This window comes from Suillus clintonianus (genome assembly GCF_016758775.1).
Source record: "Suillus clintonianus strain FC179 chromosome Unknown DEU56scaffold_90, whole genome shotgun sequence".
In the NCBI taxonomy this organism is placed as follows: Eukaryota; Fungi; Basidiomycota; class Agaricomycetes; order Boletales; family Suillaceae; genus Suillus; species Suillus clintonianus.
Genome location: NW_024539314.1, coordinates 126,679 through 142,430, shown reverse-complemented (window position 1 = coordinate 142,430; position 15,752 = coordinate 126,679). Strand labels below are relative to the sequence as shown.

General features: G+C 45.2%; 6 protein-coding genes across 6 annotated transcripts; 1 reads left to right on the top strand and 5 right to left on the bottom strand.

The window, feature by feature from the left end:
- Positions 1-1,022: 1,022 nt before the first annotated feature.
- Positions 1,023-2,629, bottom strand: DEU56DRAFT_916681 (uncharacterized protein; the record flags this gene model as incomplete). The annotated part of the gene is made up of 3 exons (XM_041357891.1): positions 1,023-2,312; positions 2,366-2,486; positions 2,538-2,629. 3 exons carry the CDS (start codon positions 2,627-2,629, stop codon positions 1,023-1,025), a joined length of 1,503 nt encoding a protein of 500 aa, XP_041204430.1.
- A 967-nt stretch (positions 2,630-3,596) lies between these two features.
- DEU56DRAFT_916680 (uncharacterized protein) lies at positions 3,597-4,803 on the bottom strand (the record flags this gene model as incomplete). The annotated part of the gene is made up of 4 exons (XM_041357890.1): positions 3,597-3,818; positions 3,867-3,969; positions 4,120-4,325; positions 4,372-4,803. 4 exons carry the CDS (start codon positions 4,801-4,803, stop codon positions 3,597-3,599), a joined length of 963 nt encoding a protein of 320 aa, XP_041204429.1.
- Positions 4,804-5,590: 787 nt separating this feature from the next.
- On the bottom strand, positions 5,591-7,959 carry DEU56DRAFT_962850 (uncharacterized protein; the record flags this gene model as incomplete). Its single annotated transcript, XM_041359364.1, has 9 exons — positions 5,591-5,734; positions 5,846-5,901; positions 5,976-6,010; positions 6,242-6,367; positions 6,514-6,673; positions 6,725-6,837; positions 6,928-6,958; positions 7,335-7,536; positions 7,676-7,959. The coding sequence occupies 9 exons, from the start codon at positions 7,957-7,959 to the stop codon at positions 5,608-5,610; spliced, it is 1,134 nt and encodes a 377-aa protein (XP_041204428.1). The 3' UTR covers positions 5,591-5,607.
- A 2,588-nt stretch (positions 7,960-10,547) lies between these two features.
- DEU56DRAFT_744003 (uncharacterized protein) lies at positions 10,548-10,874 on the bottom strand (the record flags this gene model as incomplete). The annotated part of the gene is made up of 1 exon (XM_041349043.1): positions 10,548-10,874. A coding segment is annotated over one exon (327 nt), but the record flags the coding sequence as incomplete, so codon positions are not given.
- A 1,718-nt stretch (positions 10,875-12,592) lies between these two features.
- Positions 12,593-12,961, bottom strand: DEU56DRAFT_825849 (uncharacterized protein). The gene has a single exon (XM_041354310.1). It carries the CDS (start codon positions 12,901-12,903, stop codon positions 12,661-12,663), a length of 243 nt encoding a protein of 80 aa, XP_041204426.1. The 5' UTR covers positions 12,904-12,961; the 3' UTR covers positions 12,593-12,660.
- An 873-nt stretch (positions 12,962-13,834) lies between these two features.
- DEU56DRAFT_873149 (uncharacterized protein) lies at positions 13,835-15,650 on the top strand (the record flags this gene model as incomplete). Its single annotated transcript, XM_041355839.1, has 9 exons — positions 13,835-14,153; positions 14,186-14,464; positions 14,485-14,686; positions 14,733-14,916; positions 14,938-15,241; positions 15,280-15,335; positions 15,376-15,399; positions 15,436-15,588; positions 15,609-15,650. The coding sequence occupies 9 exons, from the start codon at positions 13,835-13,837 to the stop codon at positions 15,648-15,650; spliced, it is 1,563 nt and encodes a 520-aa protein (XP_041204425.1).
- Between the last annotated feature and the right edge of the window lie 102 nt (positions 15,651-15,752).

The following is a 15,752-nucleotide window of genomic DNA, read 5'->3' as shown; positions in this document are numbered from 1 at the left end:
TTGGACTCAGGCTACTTTCATTACTGCACAAGTCTCCACGTTACACTGTTTGTTCGCACGAGTTTGTTCATAATAGTTGTACTATATAAGTGAATCAAATCAATACATTGTACAAGCACTCACACAGATGATGGTCACTGATATAGTTTGTTAAGAGCTGCAGCGAGTGAGATTTGTTCTAGATGACGTGGGGTGAAAGCACATGACACGCACCTCATGGATCGGCACAGACCCAGCTTGCTTCGGGTTCCCGGAAATGACAAGGTCACCGGTGCTAGTATCCGAGTGGGTATTGATAAAGATCAAGACATTTCCCTCATAGTTCACGTTCATCAGCAACTGAAAGTGGGGATCCATGGTGCTGGGATTGTTGTTCCCAGATTTGAGAGATCTTGTTGGTATGCGTAGCTGCAGGCACTAAGCTGGCTGCTCATCCCAATAGCTGATGAAGGCACAAGTACAGTACCCTAGATTGACCAACACTAAACTGCTCTTTGAGCATGGCGTGGATGATGGTGGAAGGATAAGAAGTGCCAAATCCACTCCAAGTCAAGAAGATGGCCAAGAGGGGAAAGTAGTTGCGGTGGAGATAGTTCTGTCTTACTGAGTATCCACAGATGCTCATCTGGGGGTGCATACTGAAAGAATGTGGGATTGCCATGTGCGTTAGGAAGGCAGATGGAGATCATGGATGCAACCATGGACTTTGCTTTGTGTCGAGTGGGTGCACATTGAATACAGGTGCTTTTGCTAGTCCCCACTGAGGCGGGTTGCTCATGAGTCCTGCGTTGACGTGCAGATGTTGCTGGCATACGGGGTGCCTTCTGTGCACATTCCTGGGGCTGTGTCGCAGATGGCAGTGGCAATGCATCTTGACTTGGACCTGCGGCCTGCGTTGCTGTGGGAAGTGTCGTGGTTGCATAATGATTTGGCAGTAGAATCATGGTGGATAAGAATAAAGGAAGGCAGGTTTAGGCGCAAAGGTTAGTCACCTCGTGAAATGCATATTCGGCAAAGTACAATCACGTGATTATGTCGGTTTTATCAGACGATTCCTGATCATCGTAGAGTTCGATACAAATTTTAGACAGATGGGGCAACGCGCGGGAAAGGAAGTAAATAACATAGTTGGGATTGTAAGGTAGGGATACGCCGACCAGCAGAGTTGTTATGGCTGTATTCATGGGGACCACGTACTGTGAGGCTCCAATACTGCAATTGAAGACGAGCCCAAGTTTCTTCAATGCCGGGCAGTGACGCAAGACAGCAGAAAGTTCTGCGAGAGTCACCCTGGGAGGAGCTGTCCAGTAACGCTTGGTGCCCAGTAGGAATGTTTCGAGATTGGGTATCGCAGACGATATGGCTTCTAGCGCGTCGTCATCCAAACTGCACCCGCAAACATCACCCATGTCAATGTAGGTGATCACAGGCGATGACAGGGGATACAAGAAGTTGGATGGCAAGGGAGTGGTGATGCGTGGCTCGCAATGGATCAGCCTCAGTGATATCCCGTGCAGGTCGCTAAGAGAGAATGCGCCATCGCTCGGGGACTCAAAGTCAACCACGAGGGAGGCAATGAAATGTGCCAATGCGGCGCCACCATAGTCACAAGGGAGCCATATGGCCAGCCGGCGACAAGGGATGGGTAGCGCATGTAAGAGAGCCCTCACGGAATCATAACCGTTGTTGACGATGCCATTGGTCGAGTTAGTGATGAGGGTGGATCGTTGGATCATGATCTTGACCAGCGATAAATGGTGATCAAATGCAAAGGGAAACACCGAGATACTGGACTCGGTCAATGAGTTGTTGATGATGATGCCTAAGGTAAGCAGGTTAGGGAGCGAACCGATGGCTCTCATTCCTGTAGCGTCCAGGAGAGGGATGATTAGAAACCGGAGCGTTGAAAAGTTGTCGATAGATTGGACGAATTGGTGCATGTTTTCGGGATGATCGACAAATTGAAGTGTTAGAAATGGTGGGGATGCGGCGATGACAGCGCCGACAATAGACTCTATTCTTGCTGCAAAATACGGGAGTACGAGGGCTTGTAACCTGTTGTGCAGCAAGAGGGAGACATGAGCTAAAAGAGGGTTGTATGAATGGATGAGCTTGAGCCGGTTTAAGTTTGGAAGCAGTGGTCTGTTAGTGGTCAGGCCGTGCACGATGGCGTCAAACGCAAGAGCGGCGCTATTGTTGAGACTATGGACGCTGGCGGTAATTGAGCGAATGAGGGGGGTGTATAGGCGTAGGCGTTGGAGTTCTGATTCTAGAGGGCTGCGGATGCATCTCTGGAAGTGAACCTGTTGAGGCTGATGAGGGGGAGAAATCCGCGTAGATTATTGTCGGCTGTGTGATCAGTGACTGCTGCTATGTAGACATGCTCGAAAACTTCGAGCACGAGTTCAGAAACGTCGAAGAACTGCATTGCGATTATGAGAGGCGGGAGGATGGGGAATGTGAAACGAACTGGATTATATCCTAACCTGTGGGAAAGTCGTATGTGAGATCCTAAACAGAATTTGCCAAATACATACTTTGCATCGAAGACCATCTGTCTTTGTCGCCAGGGCGGGACATCCAGGTGGTTAGCTATGATCGAAGACCGGGAGTCTCCTTCGATCGGCATCCGTCGCATCATCAAAATTCAACTGTACAATTCTAATTAACCTAATTAACTGTATTATTCTATCCAAGCTAATTGATGTTTCATCGGCACAAGGCCCAATGTCACTACATTACAATACTGTTTAGGGTCTCCTCGACCGCCCACGTGCTAATCTGCGTCCATCTAACACATGACCTTTTCAACTCCTGAGTGATTTCATCGGCCCCAACAGCACCCGTGATACCCTTCGCACGCATAATTTCTAGCACAGGTCCGGCAAGGAGCTCTGGGGTCACATAAATGTACACCTCATCTTCCTCATACGGCGGTGGATCCGACAGTAAACCATCCTGTTCAGACACAACGCTCTTGGATAAACAAGGGTGTGGGGATGACAATTTGGCGCTATTCACGGTCGTGGTGCAGACCAGGATGGACGTAAGGGGTTCCGGAACGTTGCAGAGTACAATACTGCCTTCTTTGTAGAGCCCTAGTATTGCCCACTTAAACAAGTTCTTGATCTTCATCCTCCTGCTCAGAGGAGCGGACGGCCTAAACCTGTTGCAATGGGAATTGAATGGGCCGCTTCTAGAGGCTCCTGAGTGACCAAAGATGATCAGGACTAGAGTCCAGAGTAAGTTGCCAATGTATTCAAGCATAGTAAAGGTATACAGTACCTAGAGTCCAGAGTAAGTTGCTAAAGAGGCAGGGAGCACTGGAGTCTGGGATATGGGCGATGTATGGTAAACAAATGTAAACAGACAAGCCATAACACAAAGGTAAGGGATAACTCGACCTAGACAAGTCCTAGGGAGGTCAGGAAAGTGAGTGAATGGTCAGAGAAATATAGGTAATGAATATGTACGTATAGAGACCATGAAAAGGATAGAAAAGCGTACTGTAGAGGTGAATGATCATATAACTAACAAAACCTTGGGCGAATGTCGGTTTTGGTAGACTTCCGAACTATATCTGCCTCTGCGCTTGCTCAATCCCGACACTTCGTTTCAGCACTGACGACGAGACTGGCTAGAAGCGCTAATTCCGGGATTCGATGGAGATGGGAGAGGGTTAATCCTGTAGGCCCAGTAGGAGGGGTTGGCACTTTGGGAGCTGCATTAGACAAGAAATGCCTGATATAAGACTGAAATGTCTTGTCCGTGAGGTCCGCCGTGCTCAAATGAGAAGGATGAAGAAATTTAGTCGGGTCCTGCGAAATAATGAGGAGGCTAGGACTATTATATGCCGAAGCACTGACCAAAGATCCAGATATGACCAGACTTGATGGGACGGAGGTCGGACTGTGCGCAAGAGGCGAAGATGGCTCAGGTTCAGCGGGCCTTGGACGCTTCAAGGAAGTCCTGACTTGAAGTTGATCAGAATCCGGTATCTGAAAAGGCTTTGGGACCGCATATTTCGAGTTCAACAATGGTCCGACCCGTTTAACCTCATACCGTAACTAAGTATGACGTCAATGATTGTATCATGGATAAAAATTAAAATCAACTCACCTGGTGGCAATGCCAGCGAGTTTTACTGTGATGCCATGTTCACTGTGAACAGCGACCGTGCAACTGTCAGCCCTAATGTTGTACAGTGTAGCTCTGTATCCCTTCCTGTAGCCTCCGATGATGTAGACTTCTTTGCCGATGACTTTCTTGAATGTATCAAAGCCCGCGTTCCGTATCTTGATGACGAAGCGAATCGGAACATCAATCTGTTTCAAGTTAGAAATATGTTAGGTAGGGTTAAATTGCACATACCAGTGACTGGTCGCTATCCGACACAAATTGCAAGCGAGTGCTGACAAAGTCCACACTCTGCACAACGCCCAAGGCCATATACTGGGGCCCACGAGCAACACTAACGAAGTCTCCAGGTCTGAGATCGTAGCCCCTTTCCTTGTTAAATTTAACGGTGGGTGGGAGGTGTGTGCGCTGAACTTGAGATGACGGAATTGGCAGCAGCGGAGGGACGAAGTCTTCATCGTCATCAATATCGATATCTGCCATACAGTTACGATACCTGAGCCATATCATTGCCCCTTCCGAACTGCACCATTCCACAAGTCCCACAAAGTCTCCAATTTCGATTGTTTCAGTTTCGGACGGAGGCTTGACAAATTGGTCATGCGCGACTTGTCCGTGAAGCGAGTGCTTCACAGTACCAGGCATGCTGCCATGGGACATCTCCATGGCTAAGTCATGTTCAATATCTTGCAGAATTGGGCTGTCATTGAGCGACAGCGAAACCAATGAGACCACCTCTCAGAGGGTGGTGATGCCTGCCTTGTCAGTGACCACCACACCCTTGACTAGTGTACTCGAATTCCTGAGCCCTCTGCCATTGTTATGAAGCTTAAGGGGAATAAGTAACTGCAACCTTGATAATTACAGAAAGCCAAGACCCTGATCATTGAAAAAGCTCTAGAATGTCCTTCACGACATCACAGTGCTTGTTCTGATCTAGCGAGTCTCCAAGTCAGATGAGGTTGTGTTCGAAATCCAGAATAATGGCAACCCAATGGTTGTTGTTGACGTTCACTAGGAATGCAACCTGTCCCCGGAGCCCTGAGGATAGCGCTTGGCCGATTTCGCGAGCACGTATGAAATATTTATCTTCTTCATACTTCTTTGTCTGACACATTTTGTAGGCCTTTTGAAGGAAACCATAAAAGTGTTAGTTATATGATCATTCACCTCTACAGTAGGCTTTTCTATCCTTTTCATGGTCTCTATACGTACATATTCATTACCTATATTTCTCTGACCATTCACTCACTTTCCTGACCTCCCTAGGACTTGTCTAGGTCGAGTTATCCCTTACCTTTGTGTTATGGCTTGTCTGTTTACATTTGTTTACCATACATCGCCCATATCCCAGAGTCCAGTGCTCCCTGCCTCTTTAGCAACTTACTCTGGACTCTAGGTACTGTATACCTTTACTATACTTGAATACATTGGCAACTTACTCTGGACTCTAGTCCTGATCATCTTTGGTCACTCAGGAGCCTCTAGAAGCGGCCCATTCAGTTCCCATTGCAACAAAAAGTATGTGTTCTCAATCTTGATTTTGAAACCACCTGGAGTTCGATGGACCTTCTTCCTCAGCAAATCGAGCATCTGGCTTTCATGGACATCAGTTAGCCAATCATTGGTGGTATACCTCGTGTTTTTGGCTTTACTCAGTAATCCACAGCCATCATGATTTCACCTTGATAGCAGGGCTGCAGCTCACCATAAACAGTTCCCTCCATCCATCTCTGGCATTGGGAGAGAGATTGCACCAAGGCACTGAATATGTACATATAGAGACCATGAAAAGGATAGAAAAGCGTACTGTAGAGGTGAATAATCATATAACTAACATTAGTGGCCTGCACCATGATATCTATGAGAGTACCTAACAAGAAAGAGTTGTCTGACAATATGTAAGTGAATTGCGGGGTGTTCTTCAGCCTGCCGAAAATCAACCAGCAAGAGTCTTACAGTATGGCAAAAGGAGCATGTGTTGCCTGGTGACTGAAAAATTGTCATCGCATTCTGGCATTCTGGGCAAGACAGTTTGCCGTACTCAATCATCTTAGCCTCTAACCATTTGTGCACATGAATCCACAATTTGAACCTTGCGCACTACATGGGCCTTCTCCCAGAGCTGGATCTTCCACAGCCTTGTTTTCAGCCACCTCATTCCCGTCTGCCTGGTCCTCTCCTTCATCTACCTCCATCTCATGTAGAACACGTATAACATCAAATCTAGCTAGTACATTTGTGACAACAGAATGAGCAAATTCATTTGTATAAGGGTAATGGTTCAGAAGACATGACAGGGCGTTGAGACATCATTCATCAATCACCACACACAAGCCACAAGGATAAGGAGGCTTGTCATCCCCCCATTCTTACCTTTTGCTTGCTGGGCAGAAACATTTCTGGTATTAGCAATGTTGGAGAGCTCGACAAAATAGTTTTGGAGGTCATTAGAGGGGAGAAATAGTGCCAGAAGAGCTGAGGCACCATCACCTTGGTCACTTTCTTGGTTTGTTTTTTTCATCAGTCCTAACAGCTACAGACTTCAAGCATTGAAGGAAAACCTTGATGCTTTGAGGATACACACACATGTCCACCAGCATTGGCTAACACCCTGGAGTAGGACAGGATCTGAACTCATATCCAAACACTCGAACTTCTGCAATGTCCTTGCCAATTTGACAGCATTCCAAGATGCACCTGTTATTGATTATGCTGGTGAACAAAACCACTGCAGTTGTGTAGTCTAAAAAGTCATTGAACAAGGACACCATGTCACAAGCTGCTGACCAAACATTGGTATGTCCAAAGACACCAGTCTCTGCAATGAAAGTATAGACAGAGGGGATGGATGGCTGAATGGATATGCCTCCAACCCTGGAATTGCTATGGCGATTGCCGGCCTCAAGCAGAAGGTCGTGGGTTTAAATCCTACAACAACCACCAGGGAGTTTTAGTGGGTAGTGCTAGCGCTGCTTAGTCCCACATAACCTGCCTAATACGGCAATAGGTATGTGTAAATGCATTTCTTCCTGGAGAGATAGTGTTCTCCCGCCTGACATAATGCTATACTGGTCAGATCAGAATATCTGCATTGGTCCCAATTAGGTGCTATGTGCCGTCGAGGGGAGCCAGCCAGTGGTGGTTGCCCCAAGACAAAAATGGCCTCTCTAAAAAAAAACACAAAAAGGTCAGACAGTGTTGGATATCATGGATGGCAAGGTGCCAGATCCTTCAATTGCCAGAACATAGTTGACAACACTGCTAGAGCAAGGTGAGTATAGGCCCAAGTGATTTCCAGTATCAAGTATGACTATTCTGGTCAGGTAGTCATCCTTCATGGACTTAAGGTTGAGATTGACAATGGCCATGGGCCAAGTCATCTTCACCTTCTTGCGCCTACCAAACCGAATGAAGATGTATCACAAGGGCACATTCTTCCCATCTCCCATCCTGGAGCAGTAGAGACACAGAAAATCAGATTTTCCAATCTCCACAGTCTTGAGATTGTCTTTGAGCAGGAGATACTTGCTCGCACCAAAAGGGACAAAAGGTGCTGATCTCCACAGCTGGGGTGGGGAAAGGAATTGGTGCAATGATATGAGCTGGGTTGAGTACAGGCTTGGTATTCATGTCACCAGAGTCATCATGGACAGTGTCATTACCTGGAGAAGGACCACCAGTCAAATCTACCATACTAGATACTAGCAATGTTGAAGTCTCTAGGTCCAGCTCTTGATATGCTGCTGAAGATTGCACCAATGCTGGCCTTTTTGGGAAGTAATCATTAGCAGACTTGGAGGATCTTTTCTTTGCAGGCATGTTTCAGATGTATGGGTGAGTTGAATATATTGGAAAAAATAATAAAGTTTGGTATCTTTATTATTCGTGTTCTATATAGTGCTCCACCATTGTTTGAAGATCTGATTAACAATAACAAATGCAATTTGTCAGTCTAGTCCAGGCTCAACACCATAATCAAAACTCTGCCTTGGCATCTTAGGCCTGGAACTGCAAAAACAAATTAATCTTTGAAGTTTGAACAACATATGCCAGTGTTATATCCATGTAAAATAGACCTGATCTCAGGTCAGCGAACCCCATGTCCCCAGCATGAGTCTCCAGAGGGCACAGTGTCTAAAAGCTCTAAACCAACAGTTTGACCGCTGCCCAATTGTTCTTATGCAGACTTGTACACAATACATAGAGCCTTATGTATGTTACAAATGTGTGTGACAAATATTACCAAACTATGAAGTATCTAAACCTTAAACAATAAATTGATAACACAGGGAGCTGAGTAGTTCATTGCTTCTTTCTGTCCTTCATGTAGCAACACCCAGAAGAGTATGTGGTATGGTATGCCAATTGTTACAGTGATTTAGTCAAATTGTCTCTGCCCAAAAAAGCTGAGAAGTACTTCCCCAGGGCTGACTTGGGGAAGATTTTAGAACTGGCAACCATTGTGGACGGCAATGGTTAAATGTCTGGCCATTTATTTACACAACATCTTGTTCCCATCTCACATGGTGCATCAAATGAGCATCCCACTCATGTCTGGCATGTCAATACAATAGCCCCACTCAATGCCATTTTATTTTGGCGATTTTATTTTCTACAAGTGATTTACAAGTGACAGGCTGTGTGATTTTGAGAGAAATAAAATGTGTTCTAATTGAGGTTGACTATGTTATTTTATTTCTGAAGCACGGCAGCACTCGCTAAAATTAGAATATGCTGAGGAGGCACATTGAACGACACAGCTCGAAGGCTTGAAGTCCAACACTGACAGTCATGATGACACCTGCTCGACAAACTCATTTCTACACTGATTTGGCCTCTGGTTTTCGTCGGTTGCCTCAAAAATTGCACTTGAAATCACACCAAACCACCAAACTGTACTAGAAGGTGCGTTACAGATTGATCCTTTCAATGATGGATGTGTCCGTCCTTGCTCACTAATCTTATCCACCAGTCATGATCGTGTCAGGACTTGGCCTCCAGATTGAATTTCAAGCCACCAACAAAACTGGCAGACTCGGATGGTCACGAAATTGGCACCTTGGGCGGACCCACTTCATCAACTTCAAGTTGAATGTCTTTCAACATGGGAGATAACTTGGACTTGGGGTTCCCCACACCTGTCAACACACCATAGCGTATCACAGCAGTGATGACCGATACCTGTACACTCCTAATACTGTTGGGCACTTTGGTAATACCCACGTGCTGCTAAGTACTAAGTCCCAGACATTGTCACATCGGTCCTTTCTGACACAAGTCCGTGTAGATTCCAATCAGATGATAGTTGTTGAACAAAACACCTCTAATCTGCCCTACAATGAGGTCCAGGCATCATATGATCATATTTACCCTCAGCATGTTGACTTGGGGCCTCATTCAAATCCCCACAATTAACAGGTTGATCAATTGTCTTTTATTCACTCAAATACGCCGGCTACAGCACACCTTCAGTCCTATCACTTGGCTGACTCAGAGGGCCTCGCCCCCCCTCACCATAAGCACACAAATCAGTCATCACAAGTGACTTACATTAACTCAGGATCATCTTACACCGCCTCCCATGACCAGTACTACACCAACCAGGCACCAACTCATGTCAGCTCCAGTACATCAATCCCAGTGTCCACAACACCTTTCCCGGCCCTAACCAAGTCACATAATCCACTTATGCATGACTTAGCAGACTATCATTACTGTTTCGGCAACACATAATACCACATGAACCTGTCCTGCAACACCCAAGTCATTCACTCGATTGGACGTACGTAAGGCCAGTGACCAGTTTGAGGGGGGCCTCTAAACAGATTGGCTGAAATCATCATGATTTCAACCGCCTGTGCTACCACCGAACTTCCAGTCAACACACTCCATATACCACATCTGGTAGATCCTCTAATACTTCTCACAATGTTGAGCATGGTGAAGTCTCATATCACAGTGCGCTGCCTCCTGTGCTGAATGCTCTGAGTCAGCCTGCGGCCCTGGTTGTGCCACCTCACGTAACACCAATGCTGCCTCCTGGGCCAGATTCTCAGTCCACAGTCCTAATTCTGCCACCCGCACCCACAACACTGCCTCCTACTGTGCTGTCAGCATCAACTCAATTTGTGTTCTGCGGTCTTGAAGACCTTACAAAGGTCAAATATACAGCCTTACTTGAATGAAATGCCACATCTTCTCTAATTGTTTCTTTGCGGATGCGCCCACTGTCAAGGCATTGGCGCAAAAGTCCTTTGATGCTGCCACCTCAGGCAATGGTAAGTTTTGCAAACTTTTGCCTTAGGAACTATTACTAATGACATTGAGTGTAGCCGAGCTCTTGTCGCTCATTTCAGAGGTTCATATAGTGGGTGGGGTTTGGGATGCGTGGTGAGGCATGTGGTAGCTCAATAGCAGGTGTTCTGGAGAAGGAGCATGATAGGTAGGAGGTTGGAATGTACCTTGAGGATATCAGTGGCTGTGGACTGCATAGCACCAGTGATTGTAAGGGTCACAGTGCACTGGACGGTTGATAGGTGTTTTGCAACCCCGATAGACCCTCTCTGTAGGTTGGCTGTTCCCTCTTGGTATACTGGCGAGAACCAAAGGTCGGCAGCACAAATCATTTTGGGGATTGCAATGAACAAGAGGACTGTAAATGGTGAATGCCGAATATGAGGCTTAGTATTACATAAGTTTTGAAACCTTAAAACATAGCCACTTGAACTTTTGATACATACATTCTGAGTTTTGAGCTAGCGAACTCAAAAGGTATTGAACACATTAGTTAACTACAGAGAGGGGGGTTTTCTACTGTAGAACACACTTAGGTAGTTATCCAAATAAGAAATGTGCGTATAAGTGCGTTGCACACCAAATATCAATTTTTGAGTGTAATTTTCAGAACATGTGATCAAAACACGTGATATCAATATATGCACATCATACGTGCTGTCCTTCTTGATGTGTCTTGTGTTCCCTCTTTAACATAAATCAATACACTCATAGATTCCTTACAATGGCACATTCATACATTCACATCAACTTATGACATTTCCGACAACGATAGCAACTGGGACTCAGATACAAGTTCCAGTTCTCAGAACTCATATCAGACAGACTTAGACTTACAATCTCACTGTCATTCTCTTTCAATCGATTCCACCGACTCATCTGGACCTTGACACCCCTTGGACACCTTCCTTGAATCGGTAGTGACACTGGCAGATCTACCAGATCCCTATGAATTAGCCAGAACCCCTAACAACTCAGCCTCCATCTGGTCAGACAACCCGTTGCCAATCACCCCATTTGGACCCGGAACCAGAATATGATGAAGAAGACTTACTTTTATTAAATACCCCCGGTGCGCTCTATCAGCTATTTCTCAAGGACAAGCTTCAAGTCTGGATCAATTCCTCCAAGTGGTGGGAACTTTTATGTCCGGACTGCGCAGAGTGGTGTCAAACTGACATACACTCTGGTATCAATCTGTGGATACCCGCGCAATTTGCATCCCTCAGTAATCATCAGGGGGGTAAGAAATGCCAGCAGAGGGCGGCTCAAAAGAAGCCAAGTGCACCTCAGAAGGACAACAACGTGTTTGATGTCCCATCAACACATTGTTCGTTTATTACATCAAATCCCACAAGATAAATTTAATTTCGGTTCCATCTTATCACACATATGATCGATCGATCAAAAATTTAGAGCATTACCCTCTCCTCCTCCTCAGTGTAATTGCGCTGGACTTGTTGTAGTCTGGCCTGAAGACCTTTGCCCATTCGTCATGGTATTCCCTTGGAAACATTACCATGAAGGTGCGGACTCAGTCTCCTTCCTTGTCGACCTCACAAATCCCAGCAAACCCTGAATTCATTCTAAGTGCTGCAAGCTTACATCTCCTCTCAAGGATGTGCCATGTGATGAGTGTGCTGACATCTCTCAGCACATCAATCACCTCACGGACACTGCACAGAACCCCAAGTCACACACTAATTACTGCTTTCTGGGCCTTGCACATATGCAAGACCTCGCCAAAGGGTATGCTAATCAAACAAGGCTGTTGAGACTTCAGGTGAATTTTTTTATGTACTTCTACGTGTGCTAACTAGCTATATCTAGGGACCAACTGATTCGTGTAAATACATGCATGCGCTGACCCAACTGGACGACTACCAGCATCTTGTCATGGCGATCTCTGAGAACATCAGGAAAAACCCCTTTGTCTATATAGATCCATATAGCTCTATATAGACATTATAGACATTATAAATTCCATAGAAAGGTGCCTATTATTACAGACTATTACAGACTATACAGCTTGACTATAGAGGACCTTCTACTATATAGCTCTATAGAGATCCTTATTTTCCAACTATACTATAGGTGTTTTCTCTCATTATAGTGCTCAAGTACCAGGAAAATTGTTCAAAGCAGTAATATTTCAACTAAGAGCAGAAAGAGCAGGAGAGGAGAGGAGAAAGAGTAGGAGGAAGGGAGACAGCTAGCAAAATAGAGTTAGAAAAATAACAAGAGAAAGAAAAATAATAACCTTACCAAAAGGCAAAAAAACTCGAAATTTGATAGAGGGCCAGAGAGAAAGAGGAGCAGGAGAGAGAGAGAGAGGAGAGAGAGAGAGAGGAGAGAGAAGCAGAAGAGGGAGAGGGCCAGAGAAAAGCAAGAGCTGAAGCAGAGCAAGAGTGTCAGAGAAAAAACAAAAGAAAGAAGAATAGACTCACCAAAGGGAGAAGGAACCAACATCAAAGGCCCCACTACCAACACCACCAACCACCAACACCCAGGACTTGGCAGGAGAAATAAGAAGGAAGAGGTGCAACAAAAATAAGGAAAAGAGTGAAGAAAGAGAAGATGGTTGAGAGGACTTACACGGTAAAAGTCAACCGTGAAAATTTGTGCAGCGTCCTGCACAAATTCCCACAATAGTTAAGGCAACTCATTAGGGGAAAGACTTAGCAAAATTTTCGCACATTTGACTACTACCATTAGGATTTTGACAAGGAGTGACTATGGTAGACCTTATGAATTTTTTTGAAGAAAATAAAAGTTATAGCCCTTGTCAAGGGGAGTCTTTCCATAGTCTCGTGACATTTTGTGGTTGAGATCCTGTGGTTGAGATCCTAATGAGTTATGAGCAAAATACTACAAAGCACTTTGGTGTGTTCAAGAAAGTTCAGGCACACAAGTAATGTGACTGATGTGTGCTTATTAGGGACTAGGATTTTGATTAAGGACCATGACAAGGAATGACTAGGGTAGACCGTGGGAATCTTTCCGATGAAAATCAAAGTTGTAGCCCTTGTCAAGGGTAGTCTTTCCATAGCCCCATGTCATTTTTTAGTTAAGATTCTAATGAGTTATAAGCAAAATACTACGAAGTGGTGTGTTCAAGAAAGTTCAGGCACACAAATAGCATGGACTTCAGGGACCGTATTAGATTGTTGTAGTAAATTTTGGTTGAATAATCGGTCTAGTAAATATGCATATCAATCCTTATGGTAGTTTCAACATCTTTTCTTTTAAAAATTTGCTATATTGTTCTATTGGCTACTATAATAGCTATAATAGATCTTGTTGACAAAATGTCAAATGATATAGGTCTATAATTACTTGTTAAGTTATATAAAGTCAGGGTTCTCCCACATAACTCTATATAGCCAAAGGGTTTTTCCTGATGAAGGACATTCCTCGCCTTCAGCAGATCGTGAATGTTGCGCTATGCAATGGGGCCAGCATCCGGGAAATAGTCAACAAGCTTGAAGATGCACATGAGGACGCATATTGCCCACGAGGCTATGGGGCAAGTGACCTAGATATTGTGACCTTGGTTTTCTGGCTTGGTAGTAGTCAACTACTTTTCGCCCTCAACCATAGTCTTGGTCTCCCTTCCATATGCACTCTTCGCACCAGGTCCACCTTCACCAAACTCACACTGACCATTGGTCCCATCCGCAACAAACAACTTGATGAAATATTCATTCTGTTGTGCTCAAGTCTTGCACTAACATCACGACACCTCGTGGAGTGAGCCTAATGATAGATGAAATAGCCCTAGAAGAAATGGCGGTCCACTTCAGCAAGTACAACAAAGTTGTGGGCCTCTGCTGGAAACACTCCCGCCTTGTCAACCCTGTACTTCGTACTTACAAGTCTGCTGTCACCATCACACAGAAAATCCATGATAGCGAGGTGCACCTCGGAAAAGAACTTACTGTCATCGGAGTTGCGTGTTTTGGTGAGGACAAACTCTACCCTATTTTAGTGGCACCCAAATGCAAGATCGAAGGTGCTGGTGATATGGAAGGTGTTCCACAACCGGAGCAGCTACTGTTAGACCACTGTGGTCCTTTGCCAATGACAGTGATGCAACACAATGTGCCGCATGTCATAGACTCTTTCTCAAGACACCCTTGTCAACAAACTCGCAGCTATATGGTGTACTTAGTAACATGCCTGGCTTGAATACACTGACAGGTGATGGCAAGGTTACCCTCAACTTCGACTTCAAGCACATCTTTCAATGTATGTACCCTTTATCAATTAATTTTGAATTGTTCTAACCATACTTCAAGTCTGTGCACACTCATCCGCTCCCCCACAGGCATCGTGCTCAATAACGGTTGCGTAATTAACACCATGATGCTCTCAAGGTACCTTGTATGGTTACCCGCATATGACGAAGCTAGCATTATGAAGCTCCTCCACCCCAATGATCCGCAAGATGTCCCCCGGGCCATAGAACTCATGCAGACCATTGTTGACTTCTATAAGTCTTAGCACACTATTCTCAACAACTCATTCTCAACTGACATTGACACACATGCTGACTTGGTATCAATCACTCTTCTCAGCAACATCATCGAGTCTATCCTCGTCCCGTTCATCAATCCTAACCTCTCCCTCACCGAACAAGTTCACTACCTCAGCCGCTATGCCCACCTCACATTCACCATCTTCCGTGTTCACCAACATTCATTCATGCCATTCCAGCTATACTACAACACTCAGACAGCCATCAAGAACATCATATTCACAATCACAAAGCAGCAAGTTCTTGATCTGTACACATCATTCTTCCTTGGTAATTGCGGAGATGATCGCCTTGAACTCATGTTCGAGGCTGTTCATATGCCCAGGCCATTGATCGCCTAGGTGCTGCCAAGGACATAGATGGTGTTTTCAAGCAGATACTCGAACTCTGATCCTCGTCATCAGCATCTCAGCCTCAGCAAGTGGATTGTGCACATTGATCACATCAATTGACTGATGTGGAAGGGTGATATCATTAGCGGCCGCTGTGATCTTCCATCAGTGTGGCAACATGGGCATGAGATGGCAGTCACTATTCTGACTTCTTCTCAGATCAATCACATCAATTATTCTTACACTGAGCTCTCCTGTGATCCCAGAACAGATATGATATGTTACGTCCTATGGGTATGGATAAGTACTTCGGCATCACAGACGAGGAGCGGGAGGACTCCAGTTGAGTACCCAAGATCCTACCTACCATGCCTGTCCCTTTGCCATCACTATGGAAAGCCGGATGCGCGCTCCGTTACATGATGTGACATGCACCAAATGAGGCAATC

Coding starts and splice junctions, on each gene's coding strand:
- DEU56DRAFT_825849 (XM_041354310.1), bottom strand. CDS start 12,903: ATGTTGGTTCCTTCTCCCTTTGGTGAGTCTATTCTTCTTTCTTTTGTT.